Source organism: Silurus meridionalis, chromosome 5 (genome assembly GCF_014805685.1).
Source record: "Silurus meridionalis isolate SWU-2019-XX chromosome 5, ASM1480568v1, whole genome shotgun sequence".
Classification (NCBI taxonomy): Eukaryota; Metazoa; Chordata; class Actinopteri; order Siluriformes; family Siluridae; genus Silurus; species Silurus meridionalis.
The window spans coordinates 5,326,581-5,347,916 of NC_060888.1; the positions used below are offsets into that span (position 1 = coordinate 5,326,581).

General features: G+C 37.2%; 2 protein-coding genes across 10 annotated transcripts in view; one reads left to right on the top strand and one right to left on the bottom strand.

Moving 5' to 3' along the window:
• Positions 1 to 6,982, top strand: si:dkey-74k8.3. The gene is given in 4 exon segments (XM_046850147.1): positions 1 to 818; positions 4,244 to 4,346; positions 5,070 to 5,098; positions 5,101 to 6,982. Coding segments are annotated over 4 exon segments (684 nt in total). The 5' UTR covers positions 1 to 599; the 3' UTR covers positions 5,434 to 6,982.
• Positions 6,768 to 21,336, bottom strand: part of zgc:66433 (uncharacterized protein LOC321250 homolog) — a 27,715-nt gene continuing 13,146 nt past the window's right edge. For 6 of the 9 annotated variants that reach the window (XM_046850119.1, XM_046850120.1, XM_046850122.1 and 3 more), the window contains 11 exons: positions 21,102 to 21,279; positions 18,047 to 18,179; positions 16,830 to 16,985; positions 14,861 to 14,926; positions 11,265 to 11,420; positions 10,884 to 10,995; positions 10,365 to 10,738; positions 8,905 to 10,231; positions 8,681 to 8,796; positions 7,523 to 7,610; positions 6,768 to 7,190 (listed from right to left, as the gene is read on the bottom strand). In XM_046850119.1, the coding sequence (XP_046706075.1) occupies positions 7,027 to 7,190; positions 7,523 to 7,610; positions 8,681 to 8,796; positions 8,905 to 10,231; positions 10,365 to 10,738; positions 10,884 to 10,995; positions 11,265 to 11,420; positions 14,861 to 14,926; positions 16,830 to 16,985; positions 18,047 to 18,179; positions 21,102 to 21,279 (2,870 nt within the window). In that variant the 3' untranslated portion in view covers positions 6,768 to 7,026. The remainder of the gene's footprint in view (positions 7,191 to 7,522; positions 7,611 to 8,680; positions 8,797 to 8,904; positions 10,232 to 10,364; positions 10,739 to 10,883; positions 10,996 to 11,264; positions 11,421 to 14,860; positions 14,927 to 16,829; positions 16,986 to 18,046; positions 18,180 to 21,101; positions 21,280 to 21,336) is intronic. The other 3 variants (XM_046850121.1, XM_046850118.1, XM_046850116.1) reach the window with 1 other exon arrangement.

Sequence of the window (21,336 nt, forward strand, 5' to 3'; positions counted from 1 at the left end):
ACACAACAGAATTTAAGAATGCCACAGTGAATATTTGTTTTTCTTCCTGCCCTTTTTTCTTCCACTCTCCCTCCCACTAGTAGATAAACGGGTTTCACTTGCATTACATGTACACTTGCCATAATCTAAGTGCAGCCAGGAACCATTTACAAAGTTTTTTGTTTTGGAAGTATATAACAACTTTTGTGATTTATTGCATTTTCATTTGCTGTGATTTTTTTAAAAGTTAAAATTAGAAGAACACATTTTTTTCAGTAGTAAATATTGCTATTTGTCACAGCCAAACACTTTTGGCCAATAAAAAAAAGTATTAGTTGCAATGCCAACTGGCCTCCACGGATGCACTGGACTATGATAAAATTTCTTGTTGGGATTTTTTCCCCCAGTGAAACCTGAACGTGCTGTGACATGAAATTTGTAGCACTGAAATAGACCGTCACACTTCATCTGGATTTATTTTGGAAGTGCTGATTTATGACTCATGAAGCTCTGACAGTCGAGTTTGTGCTCCGATGAAGTTGCCTGGGCTTGATATTCCAAAAGTCGAGTTGTAGTTGCTTTTATTGCTTGCTTGTATTCTCACATAACTCTGTTTAAAGATGATTTTGTGTGGCAGTCACAGTGAGGGTGTTGTCTGGAGGAAGTGGCTCGGTGTGGGGCTGCTCGTGCTCTCAGCACTTACGGTGAAGTGTGAAGGGGAAAAGATGCCATTCGAGGACATATTCAGACATGACTACAGACCAACGGTTGTGGCGGAGAGTCTGCGTATCCATGTGGACTCGGTTGTTGGAACCCACACAACCCAGCAGTGTTTGACAGTAAGCAAGTAAACCTTGTTATGTTTAATTAAACAAGTATGATTTTCAAAAGCACATTTTGACTGTAACAGGACACCAATTTGTAAAAATGTTTTTACTTATGATTTCATGCACACAATCCTTTTTTTTTTTTTTTTTTGTATCCCCCCAGTTTGTTGTCTTGGAAATTCCCAATCCCTAACTCTGTCCTATCACAACATATGGGGAGGTTGCTGAATTTGAATAAACAGTGTATCCCATGCACAAACTAGGGAACAAAATGCTCCTTTAATTCAGACTATCTATTCAACATAACAGATTGCGTCCCAATCCTCCCAGCCAACTGACCTCAAATTAACATGGCTGCTCACTGCATGAACAGTTAAAAATACACCTCATATCTTCTTGTACTGTAATACTTGATTTTGGCTCATTCAATATATTAATGTTGTTTCAAAAATATCTATGAATAGCAAGATTTTTCATTCTTAGTTTATTACTTAAGTATATGTTAACCAAAATCATTTACATACAAAATTTCTTACAACTGCTTTTTATTGTTACGCTACATAATATCAGTCACTTATTCATTCGTTCATTTATTCACTTGTTCATCTTCAAAAAGAGCTTTATTCGGGTTTTGATCTGGAGCCGATCACAGGAACATCAGAGGATTATTAGATTATGAGGCATCCATTCACACCCACATTGTGCACATTCACTCTTCTAGGCAAATAAGAAAAGTGTTATACTGCAATACAACGTATTTGTATTTGACTCAATTAAATTAAATGTGTAAGTAATAAAGGGTGTTCCAAAAAATAAAAATCTCTATGCATAGAACATGTCCATGCAGAGCAACGTTTTTCATACTAGTTTTTTTTTCTATAGAAAATCAAGTTAGATTTAGATGTAAAAAAAATAATTATTATTATTATTATTTACCCTCTGTAAAAAGACTTTTGAGACACGTGGACATATGTGCTGACTTATATCTTGTTATATCTATAGGGGTTCTCATCTGGCATTAACATGCATCCTGTGAGATCTCATCATCAGGAGTTCTTAGACTACCTTGTTTGTTTGGGATGCATATGACTACTGTATTAAGTGTAACTGGACATCATGCGTAATTAGACATTGTGCTGAACAGTACAGTCTTTCACAATTAATAGACAAAGGCAATGCTGTAACAGCAACATCTGATCATCTGTTCCTACGAGCAGCCTGTACAGATACATAAAAAACATAAAATGTATATGAAATGTGTATGGCTTTCTACCTACAGAGAAAAGTGGTAGCTAGAGACTCATTCTAAAAGACCAGTATAATCGGCTACATGTTTCGGCTGCTTGCTTGTGATCAGATCAATGAAAAAGATGTTAATTCAAGGTGTGAACATGGCCTTACAAAGTCTATACAGTTCAGTGACTTTGAGGAAGGAAATATACTTCAGTCATCAGTTAGCTGGCTAGCTTGTTGCTAGCAAAAGGCATACATGGAGAATGAAACAAATGCATTCCTGAGTCTCTCCGTGACACTATTTGTTGGTTTATTTTTGCTGCAGTGAATTGTTTGGGGAAAAGTGGAAGCATGATAATGAGGAAAAATAGTAGATGTAAAACTGCATGGATTCACAACATGCATAGGTTTTACAACATTTTTCAACTCCTCATCAACTATATTGAAGCAAATCAATGAATTGGACTTGTTCTCAAAAGATGTTCCCAAGTTTACCCACAAGAAAATCACTATTCCATAATAATTTACGCGATCTGTTTGTTTCATTCTTGGTTTCATTTCCTACATTTACATTTACGGTATTTAGCAAACGCCCTTATCCAGAGCGACATACAAAAGTAGTCTGAGTCTCTATCAATGAATAAATCAACACTGGTTTGCTTGATTACAAACTAAAAGATACCATCAACCAAAATTCTGTTTAGAGGAATTATAACACGCTTTAAAGAATAGCACAAAGACCAAACAAACAGGGGGGAAAAGTGCTAGTTTAAGTGCTTCAGGAAGAGATAGATCTTCACCCCATCATTTGAACATAGCCAGTGACTCAGCTAGTTCAGGCATCTAGGAGAAGTTCATTCCTTTGTGCAGGAACAGAAAAGAGCGTTAATGTCCTGCCCAATTTTTTGTGGTTGACAATTCAAAACCACATTTTTTTTTTTTTTACCAATTTTTTGCTCAGAAGTGTAATACTGGTTCTAAATGTATTGTACATTGTTTTGGAGAGATTAAGATCTCCAGTCCTGTTGCACCACACTCGCTGTCCTTCACACAGGTTTAAATGCAAAAAGATAACTCTTCAGGAAAACTACACACGAGTGAAAAATATTTATTATTTTATTATTTTTAAATGTATACTCAAACACAGCATTCAATCTTCTTGTGTAATTTTGGGCTGTGCCTGCAAGTTTTTAACGTGTTAGCTGTTTAGTATGCAAGCAGCTGACCTTGTAGCGGGAACAGTAGTATATTTGTGAGTGTGTGTGTGTAGTGTCAAGTGCATGCTTGTGGTTAAATTGTGTGCAGCCATCACTGTACGCAAGTATCTTCTTCAGGCAGCTCATTGTACTGACTCTAACCTTAATCGAATGCTAGAGCAAGTGTGTAAGTGTAGTAAGTATAAGTGTGTGTTGCCAGTTCATCAGGTTTACCTACATTGTCTGTTACATTGTCTGGTACAGCAGCATCGGTGGAATTTTTTACCACCGTGTATTGACACTTGTTTTTTGTAGGTGTTTAGTCACAGACACTGTAGATTAAATACTGCAGTAAGAATGAGGTGTGTGTACCACTCATATGTTCATAGATTCATACAAGCACTACACACGCCATAAAATATATCAACGTCAGTGCTGTGATTGATAAATAAGGTAGAGGAATGTTTTTAGAGCATCAGAAGGATTAGTCTTTTATGATGTATTTGAAAAAATGTCAAAGAAATATATATTTGGATTTCTTTAATTAGACTTTTTCTGGAGCTGTGAGGCCAGTTTAACTAACAGGTAGAAGAAGTAACCAAAATTTGGAGTCAGCCATGATACAGTGCCCTGTGAGCACTGAGGGTTAAAAGCCTTTCTCAGGGGCCCCAAAAATGGCTGCTTAGAAGTACCTGGGCTTGAACCCCGACACTAACTCAGATCAACCACTGAGCTACTGCCTCCAAAATGACTGCTTTCGGTGATATTGTTACACTACATAATCTCATTTAGCTAAATAAGCTTTATAGTTTCAATGTCTTGATATCTGACACAACACATTCCAACCCTAAAGCTTTGATCATGAATTCTTATTATGTGGAAAGCGGCGTCTGGTTAATGATCGCTGACGGGCTCCAGCTCTGATTCGGATTATCTGTTATCTGTGTGTGGATAAAGACCATCTCATTCACCTCTCACACGCACACTATTACTCTTTCTTCCTGGTAGTTTTTGGATATGGCGTTGCAGTTTGTAGCAGAAGGAGCAGCCGGGGGCCTCAACGTCATTGCTGTGTACTTGGCTGAGGTCCTGCGTGCCACTGGAGTAGGCGGTGAGTGAGTTTGCTTGGTAAAGATATAAATATAGGGTTAAAGATAAGGACAAAGATGTGTTGTGTAGAAAGAAGCAGTTTAGAATTATGTACAGTATAATACAGCTAAATGGCAAGAGTTTTCTTGTTTCCCAAATAAATGTGTATAGTCTTAGTATACACACCCAGTAAGGTTCAAAGTTCATGCTTGTGTAAAAGTATGTTTGACAAAAGAAACTATGGACCTGTGTGTGTGTGTGTGTGTGTGTGTGTGTGTGTGTGTGTGTGTGTGTGTGTGTGTGTGTGTGTCTATTTGATTGTCAGGAATTCTGGCTAAGTGCAACTAATCCATAAGACATTTTGAACATTTTTGTTTATCATTTGCTATTGACAATTGTACACACTCAGGAACATAAGTATTATTATTAAGTAGGAGAAAACCGAATTTATTGCATAAACACTAATAGAAAACATTTAACTAATAATTTAATTTATTCTAAATCCAGTTTGAGGCCTAGTGTAAGCATTCATACACTTAGATTAAAGTCAAACCAGCCAATGCTAAAGAATCCACACATCCGTAATCTGAAGCCTGATCTCTGGGCCTGAGACGAGCACATTAGATGAGGCATAAGTTCTAACATTGTGGATCCTTCAAACTTTTGTATAATTAAAATTCTTAGGATTTTATAATGTATATGTACTCATGCATTCCGTTCATTTTTTATTTTTTTCATTTACCAGATGCTGTATCCATCCCTCACTTCACCCTGAGGGCATGGCCTTTGCAGCGAAGTGGATGTTACTGGCATTGATTAGTTACTGGCTGCTGTGCGCCATGTTAAGGTTATCGGTAGTGTTGTTACGGCGTGGATTCTGGATGCTGAAGTTCTTTGTGGTTGTGTGGATCTTTAGTCGGATCATCAGTGATCCCAAAGCCTCTGCTGATGCCACGATTACACGCTTGTTCCTGCTGGTACTGCTCGCTGCTGTGTGGAGCGTAGCCACTGGTAGAAACAGTGGGACAGATCTGACCAGTTTGGATGTTCGACTGACAAGTCTGGAGGGCAGAGTAGCCAGAATGGAGAAAAACGGTCAAACAAAATGATGAGAGACTGAATGGATGTGATTAGAGACAATGCAGAGAGATGGAAGAAAGCAGGAGGAAGAGGATAATTAAAAAAAACAATAGGTCTTAAAGATTACATACTACAATAAATAGCTGTCTGGGGTTACTTATTAAAATATTTACATATACTTTTTTTTTCTTCCAACTGACAAGTCATTCAAATACTCTACAGACACAAAAATCATTCAGGTTTGCATAAACAAGTGGCTAAAATGGACTCTATCCACAGGAAGTGGTGTAGAAAGCTCATGAATATTAAACACAAACTGTGACACTGTAAAATACACTGTGATCATAAAGGCATGGAGGAACCATAATAAACCACAATACATCATTTCAGTACATGCTGTTAATCGAAAATAATCATTAGCAGGGTGGTGTTTATTGGAGTTGAAGCCAGTTGCTTATGAGAAACACCCTGAAAACGGGTTCATTCTTAATTATTACTCTTCTTGAAGCAGGTTTAAACTGTTGACCCCTCACCAGACTGGTTTTCTCTCACTTGGTATAATTAGTACAAGAATGTAACTTGTTACTAAGAATCCTATAAAACTGTCCCAAAGACTTTCCTGTGTCTAAAAATATAAAAATAGAAATAAAGAAGATTTATCCCTGACTGTTACAGTGATGAAGCTGGAGACTCTTTCCAAAAGACACTTCTCCTGTGATCCTGTGAATATTCCTGTGTAGGTTCTTGCTAACAAAATTATCATCTTAAGTGGATTAATAGAAACTTGAGCTTGTCTTGCACTCAAAATACTGACCAAGGTGTGCTGTTAAATTATTGCCTTTTGATTATATATATTTCAAAAATATGATCGATCATTTATTTTAAATAAACAAAATTACATTTGTATCACTGCCAGAACTCAGAGCTGAAGAACTCTGGACAGTAAAACATGTTATCATATACCAATATCTATACAGTTTTTAAAGGGGTTGCAATATTTCATCAATTCTTTTGGGTGAAAGTAAAACAATTTATAAGAAAATAAATAATAACTCCAAGTCCATGTACAGATAGTATTTCTTTTAGACTGGATTAAATGAAGCAAACTGGACCTTTTGCTTTCTGTAAATGTTTATGTACAAGACACACAACTGTAAAGGTAATACAAAAATAGAACAACACTGCATAAAACATTACATGGATAAGATAAATAAATACAAAGATGTCTTTTTCGCATAGACAATTACTTTAAGATCAAGTGAGCAAAGGTAAAGATATTTATACATGATGTATTATTGATTAAAAACTTTCAAAATGCAGATGAAACGCAAGAAGAATGTTTCATTTAAGACCACTTTATACGTTTTAACAATTAAAACTGGTGTTTATTTTTTGCTGTTAGGGCATATGGATGTTAAAATGTGAAAACAAATTCTGATGATATTGCTTATATCCATGTGTAGATCTGTGTTTTTGTGTGCAAAAAAAACAACAACAAAAAAAAACCATTTGAAAGATGGAGACATCTCCGGTACTGGAAGGAAACTGTGTGTGTGTGTGTGTGTGTGTGTGTGTGTGTGCGCAAAATGTCCTGAAAAGGAGCTCTGATGTTTTCTTAGTCTTTACTGCACAATCTGTGGCATCTCACTCCAGGCTTTAGCTTTTTTCTTGGCCAAAGCCAGCCATGGAGGCTCGTCCTGGGTTAGAGGGGCTGGAACTGGGTGGCTGATGGTCCTCTTTTCCTTTTCCAGTAGTGCTGGCTTGGATATCTCCAAAGAACATGACACTATTTACAAAAATACATAAATAAATAATAATAATAATAATTAAAAAATGATTTGTAATATACACAATACTGCAAGTGCAACATTTCATACAGGGTTGTAAAGATTGTATTGTGGATATTTGTCCACTAGAGGTCAGTAAATGAATAATGTCACTGTAGTTACACAGTTCATCCTCCAGGTTGTCTTCAAAGCAGTCCCTTAACTAAATCAAAGGTTTCTGTAGCTGTCGCTTTTGTGGCACACTTTTTTAGGTCCGAATTGAATAAGCGTGAATTCCTGCAAACATTTGCGTATAAGGTTTAAACAACATTCCGAACAACAATATTATTACCTTTAACTGGTGAAGCAACAGGTTTTAGCTGATCCTTAGTAACCGGAACTGACAGATCCTCCAATGAACCATTCTTATTAAATTCCTCCTAGAAAAATAAAACAAACCTTGAACAAAACGCACGAGACATGTTGACATAAAGGATGTTTCCTAGACAGAAAACAATGTGGATAAACAATTTTATCAGACATACACACAAAATAACCAAACCTAATAATGGCATCTGTCTTTTTTTTATATGAAAAGATCTAAGTGCACTGCAAAGTTCTCTGCTTACAACATGGAAAAAATGACTCCCTCGGATTGGGATTGCTGTCTTAAGGAAAGTTAGAAACAAAAAAAATGTATTCGGTCAAACAGCCTGGTTTCATTGAAGAAAGCATGTTATTATCTTATTTATATAAATGAGCAGTTGAGAGTTAAGGCCTTGCTCAAGGCTCCAGCTCATGATCAGAAGTCCAATGTCTTAACCTTGGGTTAACTTATATGTCAGAGGTATGAACAGTAATTTTTATATTTTTACAGAATTCATAATGACTGCTCCACTGCATGCAATAAATCAGTGACAGAGGAAAAACATTATTGTTAGTTGCAAGGCCAGGCAGGGTTATACTTCATGCAAGTGATGCTGTCCTGCAAACTTTTTTTTTTTTTACATCTGGAGAATTTAACTCTCCCTTTTTAGGGGGCAGGTCTGATGCAAACATACATCATCATCATGATCACCATCACCAAAGTACAATTTATTTTAGAGCCCTGCGCAGACTGTTTTCTTAATCCCACCAGCTCTCGCTGAATTTCTGACCATTACCGCCTGATCCCTCAAAGGGTTGCGATTTTTGTTTCCACTCCCGCAAAGATTCTCTCCCAGCTTATAAAGATTGTGTGAAAAAATGTACACAAATGTTAGGGCAACTATTAGCTTACAAAATAATAACAGACACAAACCATTAAACTGATAATAAAGCAATGATAAAGTAAAGCGAATACATGACAAACACATTAGGGTTTTTTTTTCTTATACTTGTAAACAACCTTCAAACTAAACATTACAACTTGCGGGATCTGCGTGATGGAGGGTCAAGATAATGTTCATCTTGAACAAGGAAACTTGCAATCCTAGTTTGGGCAAAGCTAATGATTAAGGATCTAACTCACCTTGCTGTCAGGTGATTCATCCAGAGAGTTTTCTTTGAAGACTTTTTGCTTCTGCTTGGCCAACGAGATCCAGCTTGGAGGCTCTGAGCTTTCAACTGATGCTTTCCCAGGCAGATCTGTAAATATCCCAGCATGACACTGATAAATGCTACATGATTACAAAGCCAGCACAATCAATCTTAATAAAACATTTCGGATATTCATTCTTGATAGCTAGGTGGTACCTGAGGTTCTTTTGGGCTTTACAACTCCTTCAGTCACCTGATCAGGCTTCTTGGGGTAAGCAGGCTTCCTTGAAAGCTGATCCAGGAATGGCGACTTCGGTGTGTCCATGGGTTCTGTGCTAGGAGTTTGACTTTCTCCCTCGGAAGCATAGCGGTGCAGAACTGGTGTCTTTCTCAGCCGTACTCCAAAGGGGTTCTCTGGGGTTGTGTCCTCATCAGCTGTGCATATCTCTTTCTGGAGCATGGATGATGACAGACTCTGAGTCTCCTCTTGGTTGGCAGATGGCTCAGCTCTTATGGAATCAGAAGATTGATCCCTGCTTGGCCACTTGTTAAATACAGGTTCATCAGAGTCATCTGTTACAGAGAGTGTGACCTCCTGAACAAACTCTTTGGCAGCCTCGCTTTCAGCTGAGCTTGACTGGTGACTCACAGAGAGCACCTCCTCTTGATGGACCTCCTCTGAATGTTCATCTTCAATCTGCAGACTTTCTGTGTGCTGATCTTCACATTCTTCCATAACATCATGAGGCTCCCTGGCATCCTCCTGTAGTATTTCAGGAACATCCTGGTTTGAGGTTTTCTTGGGAACACTGAGCTCAAGACAGGTCATCACCACAAAGGAAGGTTGCTCAGTAAATTCCTGCACTAAAAGATCTTCAGGCTGATTCACAACCTCTGTTGGCACAAGCGAACTGCCTGTGACTGACTGGCCGGTCTCATGGGAACGTTCAATTTTTATGCTTGTGTCCAATTTAATCTCCGGTTCCATATCTTCTATGGGACATGTCTGATCTATGATCTGACACTCCTTTTCGTTTTCTTCTTCTCCATGCAGTTCATCACCATCTTTGATCTCTTTGTTGTCTTCAACCAGCATCTCATCCTCTTGATTACCTTCATTTTCTGCTTCCTCCTCACTCTCTTGCATTTCATCCTCATCCATATTTTCCTCAGGTTTCATGTTCTCATCCTTTTGTTCCAAGGCTACTTGCTCCCCAGCAAAGTCAATTTTCTCACCGTGTTCAGCTACTTTCTCCTTTATGACATCCTGGTCTTCATCACTCTCATACTTCTCAATACTGCCCTCATGAACTTGCAGATCTTCTTCAAATCCGACTTCCTCTGAAGTTTCTTGTCCTTCTGGCAATTTTTCTTCCTTTAAAACACTCTCTACTTCCTGTAGAAGTGTGACTGATTCAGAAAGAGTGTTTTTAACAGGTAATTGGGTGTCTAGGACTGAGGAGAGATCTGTGAAGTAAGGCTGTTCTGTTGCGCTGGGTACATCCGGTTCGTCCAGCTCATCTTCCCCAGCTAGGTCTTCAACCTGAGATAGAACGTGACACAATTTAAACATTGTTATCTTAAGAGTACACAGTCTGATATTTTGCTTAGGGATTACCAAGACCTATTTTTAAACTACACAAAGAGGTTATTGCCCTCAAATATTAAATTCCAACCTCTATCTGTTCAACGGTAGCTTCGGAATCCAGCACCAAGCCTGACACAAGGGGGCCTTTCAGAGAACTCAGCACTTCCTCCAGCAGAGAACCCTGGTTTTTAGAGACAACCTCACAGCCTTCTTCCAGCAGGAAGTCATCAGTCTGGAGCTCCAGTGTTATTGGGTTTTCCCAGGGGCATTCTAGGATCCCAGAGATGGCGACGTGATCTTTGTCAGGAACACATTCGTCATCCTCCGACGCCTCGGAAGAAACGGACATTGTTGAAGATGATCTTTGACTTTGGGAAGATGCTGGCAGCTCCTCCTCATTCTGTTGCCATCCTGATGAGCTCATTAGAGAGTCCTCTTGGTCTTCATTAAGCTCCTCTTCATCTTTAAAAAAAATTTTATTACAGAAATACGGTGTATTGTTACTTTAGTTCCTCGAGTGTGTAAAAAAAAATTAAAAATATATTTATTAAAATATAAATTCATATCCTGTTTTCAATGTTTAAGCACAGAAATGGATGTAGAGTACCTTTATTTTCCTCCTCTACTATGCTTGTTCCTGCAGCTCTCCGGTTGTCCTCGGTATCTCTTAGTAGTACTCTTTCTCTCAGGTCCCTTCTTTTGGCTTGTAATATCTCCTTCTAAATACAATCAAAGTGGTTGCTTATTTAAAATCTCCCAGTGAAGGCTGTCACATGATGTTTAAAATATCTACTTCTGTACACCTAAATCATCATCCAAACGACTTGGCTCAAATTTGTAAATACAAATCTCTGTGGTGGGTTTGGACACCATCCAGAAATACTTTCCAGAAAGTCTACAAACTGAGGTGGGTGTAAAACCATATAAACCAGCCCTCTGTATGACTTTTAGCTCCCAGAAAAGTGAGTAAGTGTTAGGGATTTCTCACGCTGGCAGGCTTCCTTTTAGCACAGGCCCTGGTTTTGACAGCAATGCGATGGTGGGCAGCAGAACTGTCCAGGCAGGAAAGAGAGCTGGCTGGCTCACTAAAGTCCACAGGAATGGATGTCTGTGGGGTACTTGGTCTCGATGAAGCTCCAGACATCTACATATAAAGACAACAAAAAGGAACAATCTGGATCCAGGTTCTTTACTTAACATTGTTGTTTAATAATTAGCTTGTTCCCAGAAACATTAAAACACATCCAGTAGTTCAATTATTGGCCATTCACTTCCCTACTGTTAAGAAAACATTCATGAATATCCTTCCTGCATTAACCACCAAAAACTCAGATTAGCAAAATGTTTCAAGTCCTTTATTGTCTGAAGGATCTAAATGTACTAAATAGTCTGTAACCCCAGCTATAGCTATAACTAACTTGTCTTTTTCCTTTTAGCTTAGTCAACTCTGACTGGTGTCTTAAGGTATTTCCTTTATTGAAAACAAAAGAAAAAAAAACAGAAAAGGTCTTTCCAATTGGATCAACAGTGGGGACAAGGGTGAAGGGCAGCATTTTTATCCTCTGACATCACCAATGACTAGAAACCTGATAAGGTGTTGGTTTTTTTTACCCCATTTAAACCTTTTTAATACATTACTAGTGCGGTGGTGGTATAAGACCACATCCAGCAAGCATTTTTACACAACTAAATACATAGATAGTGTTTTACTAGAGGCATGCGACTGTTCTCATATTTTTGCAGGTAAAAGATCCTTCAAATGGGTAATGTATTCCATACAGGTCACAATAACATTTATTTAAAAAATTTTTTAAACATGATTGGCACTCAATGGTCAGTTTACCAGAAACACAAGACAAATAGCTACACACTCATAGTCTCTGTGGTTTCATCTCTGCCATCTCCAGTCCACAGTACTCCAGTAATAAGGTGGGCTATCAGAATTTTTTATAAGAAGGACAAGAGAAATATGAAGTGGGTGGTACTCTATCTCTTTGAGGATGGTAAGTATGGTATGACACCAAACCTGTACGATACAATGACCATAGTCTCAAAGTCTTCATCTCTGAATGACTAAATTAACTCACTTGGACATCCCTCCTTTACAAAGATGCAATTGCAGTGAAAACTTAGATAAATGAATCTAGTAAACAGATGTGATTAACATTGTGCCCCTTTTATATTATTAATTATATTAAAATTCACAACAAAACTAAAAAATAAATAACCATTGAACATTGAACAATCCCATCCTTCTTTTCATTTCCAAACAAACCCTTACTATAAAAATCGACCGTAAAAAATTCCACAAAGTGGTTCAACAAAGGTCAAAAGACTGTGCAGACCTTAAAAGGTGTTAACATTCATTTTTAGAAGTAAGGAAATCCTACGGGAAAGCAAAAATAAAAGAAATCAGCGTTATTCCTTGTGTGTACAGAGATCACGAGTGCCATGCGGCTGCAGGCTAGAAGAGAAATGTATGTTTGTGCTGTGCCTGGGTTCTGCCTGGCAGCCTTGGGATACTATAATAACCCATTTCTATCAGACAGAAAGACTGCAAGCCGAGCCACCGGAATGCGAGTTCAGACCGCACTGCAACTTTGATGAGAACCTCTGGAGTGAAGCAACAGATGATGAATACTACAGAAATGACCCGAGGCACAGAATGGCCCATCATTACAGTCAGATCAAGAATTACAGTTAGATCATAGCCTGGTTAACGGTGGCAGTAGACACTGAATACACACCAGGTCACTAAAATAGATGAAATGAATGAAAGTACGAGGCAATTTTCTTACCGAGTCAGATATAGCTGTGGTTTGGCTTTATGCCTTTATACAATAAGCTGAAAGTGTGTTTTAACACAGAAATTTATTATTTCATTACAACAGTATGTCAGTAAGTAAGTTTTTATTGCTTTTATGCCACAGCAATTTTACCAACAATTAAAGTTTCTAATTATAATCCATGACGTCATGCTTTTTAAACCTTTAATGTGGTGTTATCAATTTTCTTTTCAAATGTTGTTTGTCTTTCTCTCACCATCTTCTCTATTTTTCTCTCTCAAAGTTTGCAGACTGTCAATATTGACAGACCTCTCAACCGAAGATCACACATTTAATAAAACAACGACCTTGACTGGTACCACAGATATAAAATAACATTTAAAGTGATTCCAATATCAATGGAAGCTAAGCCAAACACAAAACCCAGATACATAAACCATCTGCAGCTGCTTTAAACCGCTCCTCTTTATCTGATCCATTTATAATGCTTGACTTTCCCCTCCTGTACATCACCACATTTTACTGCCTTGTGATTTCCTACATTGAGCTACAGCCATTACCCACAAAACAACAAGCTTTAGACTGTTGGATTCTACTTCGCAGTCAGTTACTGTGTCTCTGAGCATGCTTTGTGTACACAAGGCAGCCGCACTGACTAAATAGAGTGTAGCTGGCTGATTGACAGTACGAGGACGTTCCTGTACTCTGTCGCAGCAGGGTTTCCACAGGTTTCACAAAGTCAAATTTAAGTCTTTTTAAGATCTTTTAAAGACTATTAAGAATGAAATTTAAGACCTATATCATGACATCAAAAACACACACAAATACATTGTTAGCAACTGGCCTTAGCCAAGCCCTACATTCATTTTTTAAGTCAAGTTTCGCTAAATGTGCACTTTCCCATAGCTGAAAAATAAAATCTGTTTTATGTTGTGGAACAATCCAAAAGCGATTTGCTCCAATAACAGAAAGCTGATTGGCTCTTGCATTTTGGTCTCCTTTCCAGTCGTAGTAATACAGCGAATTATATTTGGACTAGCAAAGGAAAGAACTACACCACTACTAACAAACAAAAGTGAATTTAACACTTTTTTTTTCTTTTACTTTTTTTAGACCCCACAGAAACCCCGTAGAATGTGTTTATGTTATAGTATATTACTTTCCCCATCTGGCTTTATATAAATGCCCTGAAAATGTAATAATAATAAAAAACACTTGTGTTGGACCAAAATAAAAAATTCCTAACCTCCCCTCAAATTCACACTATACACAAGCATAGTGTACAGTATACATGAAAAGTGGCATTGTTAGTAGACATGGTGCAGTGGAATGAGGCTTAATATCTATTAATATGTGAAATCCATGAATCCTATTTCTCTAAATGATACTTCACCCTATGATACCATCATTTGTGAATATTTTTTTGGCTTCCACATAGCTGCCTGTTGTATATCCACTTTGGGAGTGGTAGCTCAGTGGTTGAGGTGCTGGGTTACTGATCGGAAGATTTGCGGCTTAAGCCCCGGTACCGCCAAATCTGCCACTCTTGGGCCCTTGAGCAAGGCCCTTAACCCTCTGTGCTCCAGGGGCACCATATCATGGCCAGCCCTGCGCTCTGACCCCAGCTTCCGAGCAAACTGGGATATGCGAAGAACAATTTCACTGTGCTGTATTCTATTCACTCAAGATGTTATAGCACACAGAATTAATAGTCTTTTACACTTACAATAACAAACCATGTTTTCATATTCATAATACATTTATTTTGTCATTACAGTGAACATGTGGAGATTGTTACCTCGTCATCATCGCTGTCTGATCCCTCCAGGCTAAGGGAGCCACTCATCTGGACCACACCTGATGACTGAAAATATGATAACTATTAATATAGCCAGTATTAATTCCGTTTAGTAGTTTTTAGACTAAATACAGACTGATCAAATGTTTCTTTTTGGAAGATATTTTTTCAATCCTTCAGCCAGATTATTTTTTTCAGAGCTGGCTGGTTTTCAGTTGTCCTGAATATGATTTTCTCAGCAGTATTTGTGTCATTGTTAAGAACTGCTGTACATTTTCTAGTGAAAAAATTGGATATTTGGATTAGATTGTGGCTTGTGGCTACACTGCAAATGCCAAACATAACGATCAGAAAACGACAATGATTTATACCAGTGTGCTGATGAATTCAATTTGATCGGTCAGACGGAGTTGGTTTATTTTCTATTGCAGCGCATTCACATAAATCATATAAAGAAAAGTAATGTTGTCTGTAAGATGTTTATTAGCAGGGATAAAGGAATCTGCAGCATCGGCGTTGAAGCTGTTAATTCCAACACAGGAAAGATTTCAGGAGGAAAGGTTTTACGGTTTCTCTGTACTGTAAACTGCGTTTTTGTCTTATCAACTGAAGGGACAGAAAGAGAGAATCTGTCGAGTGTTTATAGCTACTATAAGGCAAATACAGTTACATAGGTTATAATGAATTAAATTAAATCTTAATCGTATAGAAAATGTCATATTGACGTATGAGTGGATTATAACACTTAAGTATTTGCTGTGGTAGAAATATAACCAAATATGGCCTGTAACGGTTCACTTCGTTTCAAGTTCGGCCACATTACGCCACCCAGTTGCTGATTATTTTTCTATAACAGCACGCCCACAAGCAAAGTATGCAAAAATAAAGACAAATTTTGAATAATTTTTTCAGTGTTTACCTGCACTGAATAACAGCGTCTTAAAGAATACTCATGGAAGTAATTCTCACATGATTAACTCACATTGTTCTGAGTGGCTTTAAAAAATACCACACATTTCTCTCTTTTTCTTTTTTTCTTTTTTCAAATTATATATTTGGTTAATCGGTTTCTATATTTCTCGATTATTAGAAATTAAAGAAATGTAACTGGTCCTAACGAGTCTATTCTCAGAGTAATAATGAACTATTTTGGAGTTTTTATGCTTGTAAATTGCACACTATGCTGATCGTCTTGCCATCAAGCTGTTTCTCTGTGGAAGATGCACAGGAGAAAAAGCAGAAATTCTCTGCAGTGGGAGGAGGATGTAACCTTGACTCTAAAAAGGAAGCTTGTTCGCATATAGGTGACTCAAAAAAAAAAGAAAAGAAAAAGGACAATAGCACTGATTGTGTTAAAAATAGACAGGTTTAAGCCTAATACACATGCAGCAGTAGTGCTGTGCAACTCTGGACTAATACAGAGTTCTCTCCCGTTTTTGTAAAGGATGAAGACAAAGCGTCCTGTGCAGAGAGGCAAAAAATGGAGAGACAAGACAAGTACAGAACACATTAATTAAATCTGACTGAGAAAAAACAGCATGATTAATTCATTTAGACCTTCGAGTCTCCACAGTCGGGCCCTGTAATGTCTGATCCTATCGTGCTAACTGGCTAACTGACTCAATGATGCTCACTGATGTCTGATTAAGAGGGCTGCTTAGTAGTACAAATCCTACTAATAGCATCAAATTAATCTTGCACATCACATAATGTTGTAAAATATTGCACAAAAATACTCCAAATAATTATATTTATTATCATGATACCTTCTTTTGTTGATTAAGCCTCTGTATCCAGTTTTTGTAGATTTTGCTCAACACATTCCCACTATTCACAGTTTTTTTGGACCCCCCTGTATATATCTTTTTTTTAAATCCCATGTCTACTAAATTGTTTCCAGCACTTGCTGAAAATTCCAGAATTTCAGAAGTCAAACAAGAAACAGGAAGCAGGAAGAAGTGAGTCATACCCTCTGAGAGGAAGTGAGCACGGTGTGGATTATGGAGTTCTCGGGTGGACTGCTTGGCAACCCGTCGTCCTCTGAAACGGTCCCTCCGTCTTCAGGTTTCTTCATAGAAATCACAGCTGGAGGAGAGCCAAGACGGATTGCCTGCTTCAGCTGCATCTGCACGGCAAACGTTAGCATAAAAACGTGGAAAATTGTGTGTAGCATATCTAATAACATACAGTTTTCTGAAATATTTGACCTGATCATTGATCATTTTATCTTTCCTCATATTAAACCTATTTATAATAAAGATATCATATTCTTAGATGTGAGGTTTATTTGGCATTTCCAGCCTCAAGACAATGTCACCCATAAGCTTTTGCATCTCATGAATTTATGTGCAACTAAATCATGTTCACATATAATGAGCATAGTTTGTCATGTTCTTGTAATTCCTTCATTTACCTGCTACCCATAGTATATAGGCTTTATAGATAATAAACTCAAGCAGGCTGCACATGTAATGGAATAAATATTTTTAGCTGAACATCATAACCACTCTTAACATTTATATTTATTATGGCTCAATGATAATAGTGTGTCACTATGGCATAAATTTCAAATCGAACCTAACCACAGTAAGAATAGTACAGTTTATTACAGTGTCAGCAGACATTGTGGATACTGAACCATTAGTTTACACATGAAGGAAATGATTGGTTCAAAATAACAAAACACTACTGATACAAGTAACAACGTGTGCATGTGGCGTCCTGGAAAAACCTTTGACATGGTGGAATGCAATTTTCTACTGTTTGGAAAAACAATGACAAAACTGAAACCGGTACCATTAGAGGTAATAAAAAATAAAGTTTAAGGGCATTTGGGCAACTTGGAATTTGTACAAATTGTAATGATTAGAATTCTGTTCATAGCTATCTAACTGCACCAAATGTCACATTTACATTTACAGTGCCTTGAAAAAGCACTTTGAAGGAAAGAAAGATGTTAAAACTGAACACCTCCTGTGGCTAGGGGTTTAGGTTCAGTTGTGCTAAATTTATACCAAAACCCTGTGAGGTGTCATCTTAATTAAAATGAACAAGATGACAAAAGACATACACAGCTGAGCCCTCTATTCCTGCTATACTCTATACATTTTCAAATATAATTATTTAATGACTAATAAACACCAACATAAAATGCCTAAAACATTACATATACAGTTCCTATAATACCTGTAGGGATTTCACTTTGCCATGAATGCTGTCGTTTGAGGATTGAAGAGCTTCTGTTGTCTCCGGAGAGGGTGGATCAGAAGTGAAGACACTGTCCTGGGACAAAGCCTTGCTTTCCACGTTGATATTATAACTAGGGGTGGAAGACATACGGAGGTTATGCTGAGAAAAATGTGTCTGCTTTATTATAATCTCTTTTTCAACACCTAATATTTAAATGAGTGTAATGCAGTACATTGCAGGTTGTTTTCCACCTACATAAATTATATCCATGTCTCCTGTCGCACAGAATTTATTATGCTGCTATTCGATGTAATTGAAGTTCATCCTTCTTTCCAACACAAAAAACTAAACCAACATATTCTTCCCCAAAGCCTAATTTATATAGTTTATAAGCCTAACCTACAAATAACGTTTAAGTGAAGGATTCACAGAAGTGCTCTGCGAAACAAAATGTAGTTAAAGCCTTTATTGCAAAATATTTAAAACACATTGGACGTGCTGTTTAAGGCAAGGTGCCAACTGGCATTACTGTTATCACCCAGGAGGTGATTATTTCACAATAACAACATATCCTAAAGACTTTTATTCGTTGTATACCACAATAACTTGGCAATGAAAAAATTGTTTATGCATTATTGATTGGCAGTCTGCTTAACACTGAGGAGTCCTATTTAAAGACTAGTTACAAAAAATGTTACATAAACAAACATCTCCTTTTCACCTATGCCCAATTATAGTTTTTATATTAACTGTAAGGTTTTATATAGATTTATAGGCTTCAGTTATTATTAGATCTTTTTTATACTTTATTATTAGCTTCAGCCATTCAAATTCCTGTGAAAGAATGTAATAATATATTCACATTAATATATCCTTTGAATGATCATTTCTACACAATCACAACTGGATAGAAAATTGAGAAACAGCTCAACAACTGCTTTTAGTCTTTAGTAATGGAAGTTCCAGCAAACTGGTTTATATTCATTTGTTACTGCATAGAAGTGTTGAATTTTTTTGTCCTGTAGTAATCACAAATGCTACATTCGACATTGTGTATAAAAAAATAACCTTGGTTGCAGTATGCATAAGTTAGCAGTTTGCTGTACTATACATATCTGAGATGATTATAGGTTTATGTACTTTAGTGAGCATGGTTTATTTTGTGTTTATAATGTGTCTGATGTGTTTCTCCACAGTGCCTCAGTTGGATTCTTCCTATTTCAAAATCGTCTACTTTGCCTCTCACAAGCAGAAAAACAGTGTGTTTATTATAGAGCTGATCATGCCAGGGGACATCTTGGCGAATTTCCTGCAACAAGTTTGAACTTGGTACAGAAACGAAACTGGGGCGTCTTGACAAAAGCAGCTTAGCTGATTACAATTCCAGTGAGGAGTGGAAATATGAAGCTCTGAGCCAATCTCTGCTCTGATATCTAATCAATATGTAATTGCTGTTTTGGTATGTGCAGCCGATTAATTGGTTTTAAAGAATTTTCTGGTGTTGCCGAAAGAGGCAATATCTTCGGAGAGCGAGAGCAAAGTCAACACCACATTACTTATGCAAGATATGAAGATAACACACTACAGGAGGTTTTAGCTTCAGCTGTGATAATCCAAATGTGAAAACTGAATCACCACATGCTACTTTGTGAGCTAAAGTTCTGCTAAATATAGCAATTTTGATTTTGTGGTTTTAATAATGCTAATCAGTTTATAACCGGACGAAAATGAATTGCCACCTTCTTATTTTGAAAGATTCAACTAAGCTACAATGCTAAATAAACAAAGAATGCTGTCAGTTAGGTCATTCGCTACATAGCTAATGGTACCTCACCACCTGTAGCTATTTTACTGAATAATATACAGCAGTTTGCTAACAAACTAGTTAATGTAGTGCATGTATAAGATAACAAAATTTAAACCAATTTATAAGATGTGATCTAAACCACAGAGTGTATAATGCAGCCCAGGCCACATTCAAGCTAGCTCAAATTAGGCTAGCTTATAAGAGATACAATAATAGCAAAAAAGCCATTGACAAGCAAACATTAAAACTATTTTATGATTACTGTGAAAATAAGCTCATATTAGTGGATATCAATTATGAATAAATTTCGTCGGGTTTGCTAGAGCATATTAGAAAACATTAAGTATTTAAACCAGTTACCTTAGTTATAAACAAGTTAGCTAACTTTAGGGTAAGCCATTATATTGTGTCAGTCATTAGTATGATTCCTAACAGCTACAATTTAAATGTCAGTAGCATATTGCTACAAGGTGGAAATAGACACTGTGCACAAATACATCTTATGCATTTCTAATGGAATCTCAGACAGCGACTTTATTTTCCGGATAGCATCTTATAGCAGTGGGTACTAGCGACAAAACACTTTCAAACAATCTATTTACAGCGATTTAGTATTTAAGTATTACATAGTACTTATTTAAACAGTATATAGTTTGTAATATATATGTATATACACACATACAGTTAAACTGTTTGATCTTCCGATGATGATAGCGATATTTTACATTACATGCGGCAGACAAATGTAGCAGCGTATGCTCCACCTCCACGCATGGCGCTTGGCCATGGTCCATAGATTTTACAGTACAATACTGTAAATTGCACTGTTTTTAAAAATATTATGCACTGTAACTTTTTAAATTATTAAAAAATTACAGTATGCCACGCCATACTGATCACCATTCTGACTACCAGTATTAATACTCTCAAAGTTATAAATGTAACTCAAAATCTATGGATTTCTTTGGATTTCCACGAAATCTATGGAATTTTGGATTTGACATCTGACTTGCTCATGATACAATTAATGTCATTCACTGTAAAAGGAAAATGGCTTCCGCCACTGCACCGGATGTAACTGAGCTGACTGAGATAAACCGCAATAACGATTGTGCATAGTTTATTAGGAACACATATTTGGGGCAGACTATATTCCTTTCTATTGTCACCAACATACAGAAAATTTCAGTTTTTTGTAACCCATTTATATGAAATACTTCTTCCTTTCATTAATCCTGCTCCTACCTGGAGTTGCTTTCTTTGTCCGTGTGGATGGAACCCAGCTCATGAGTGTTGACATCTTCAACAGACTGACCGGACTTCAAATGGACTTCGCACTCTGCCACAGGTCCAGCAGCCTCCTTCCTCTTCTTCTTTGCGAAAAAGTTTTTGAATGTCTGGAACCTGGATTTCTTTTTCCCTGCTGTGATAAATTGTATTTTATAAAAAAATGATTTAGACAATACTCTTGTAGGAATGC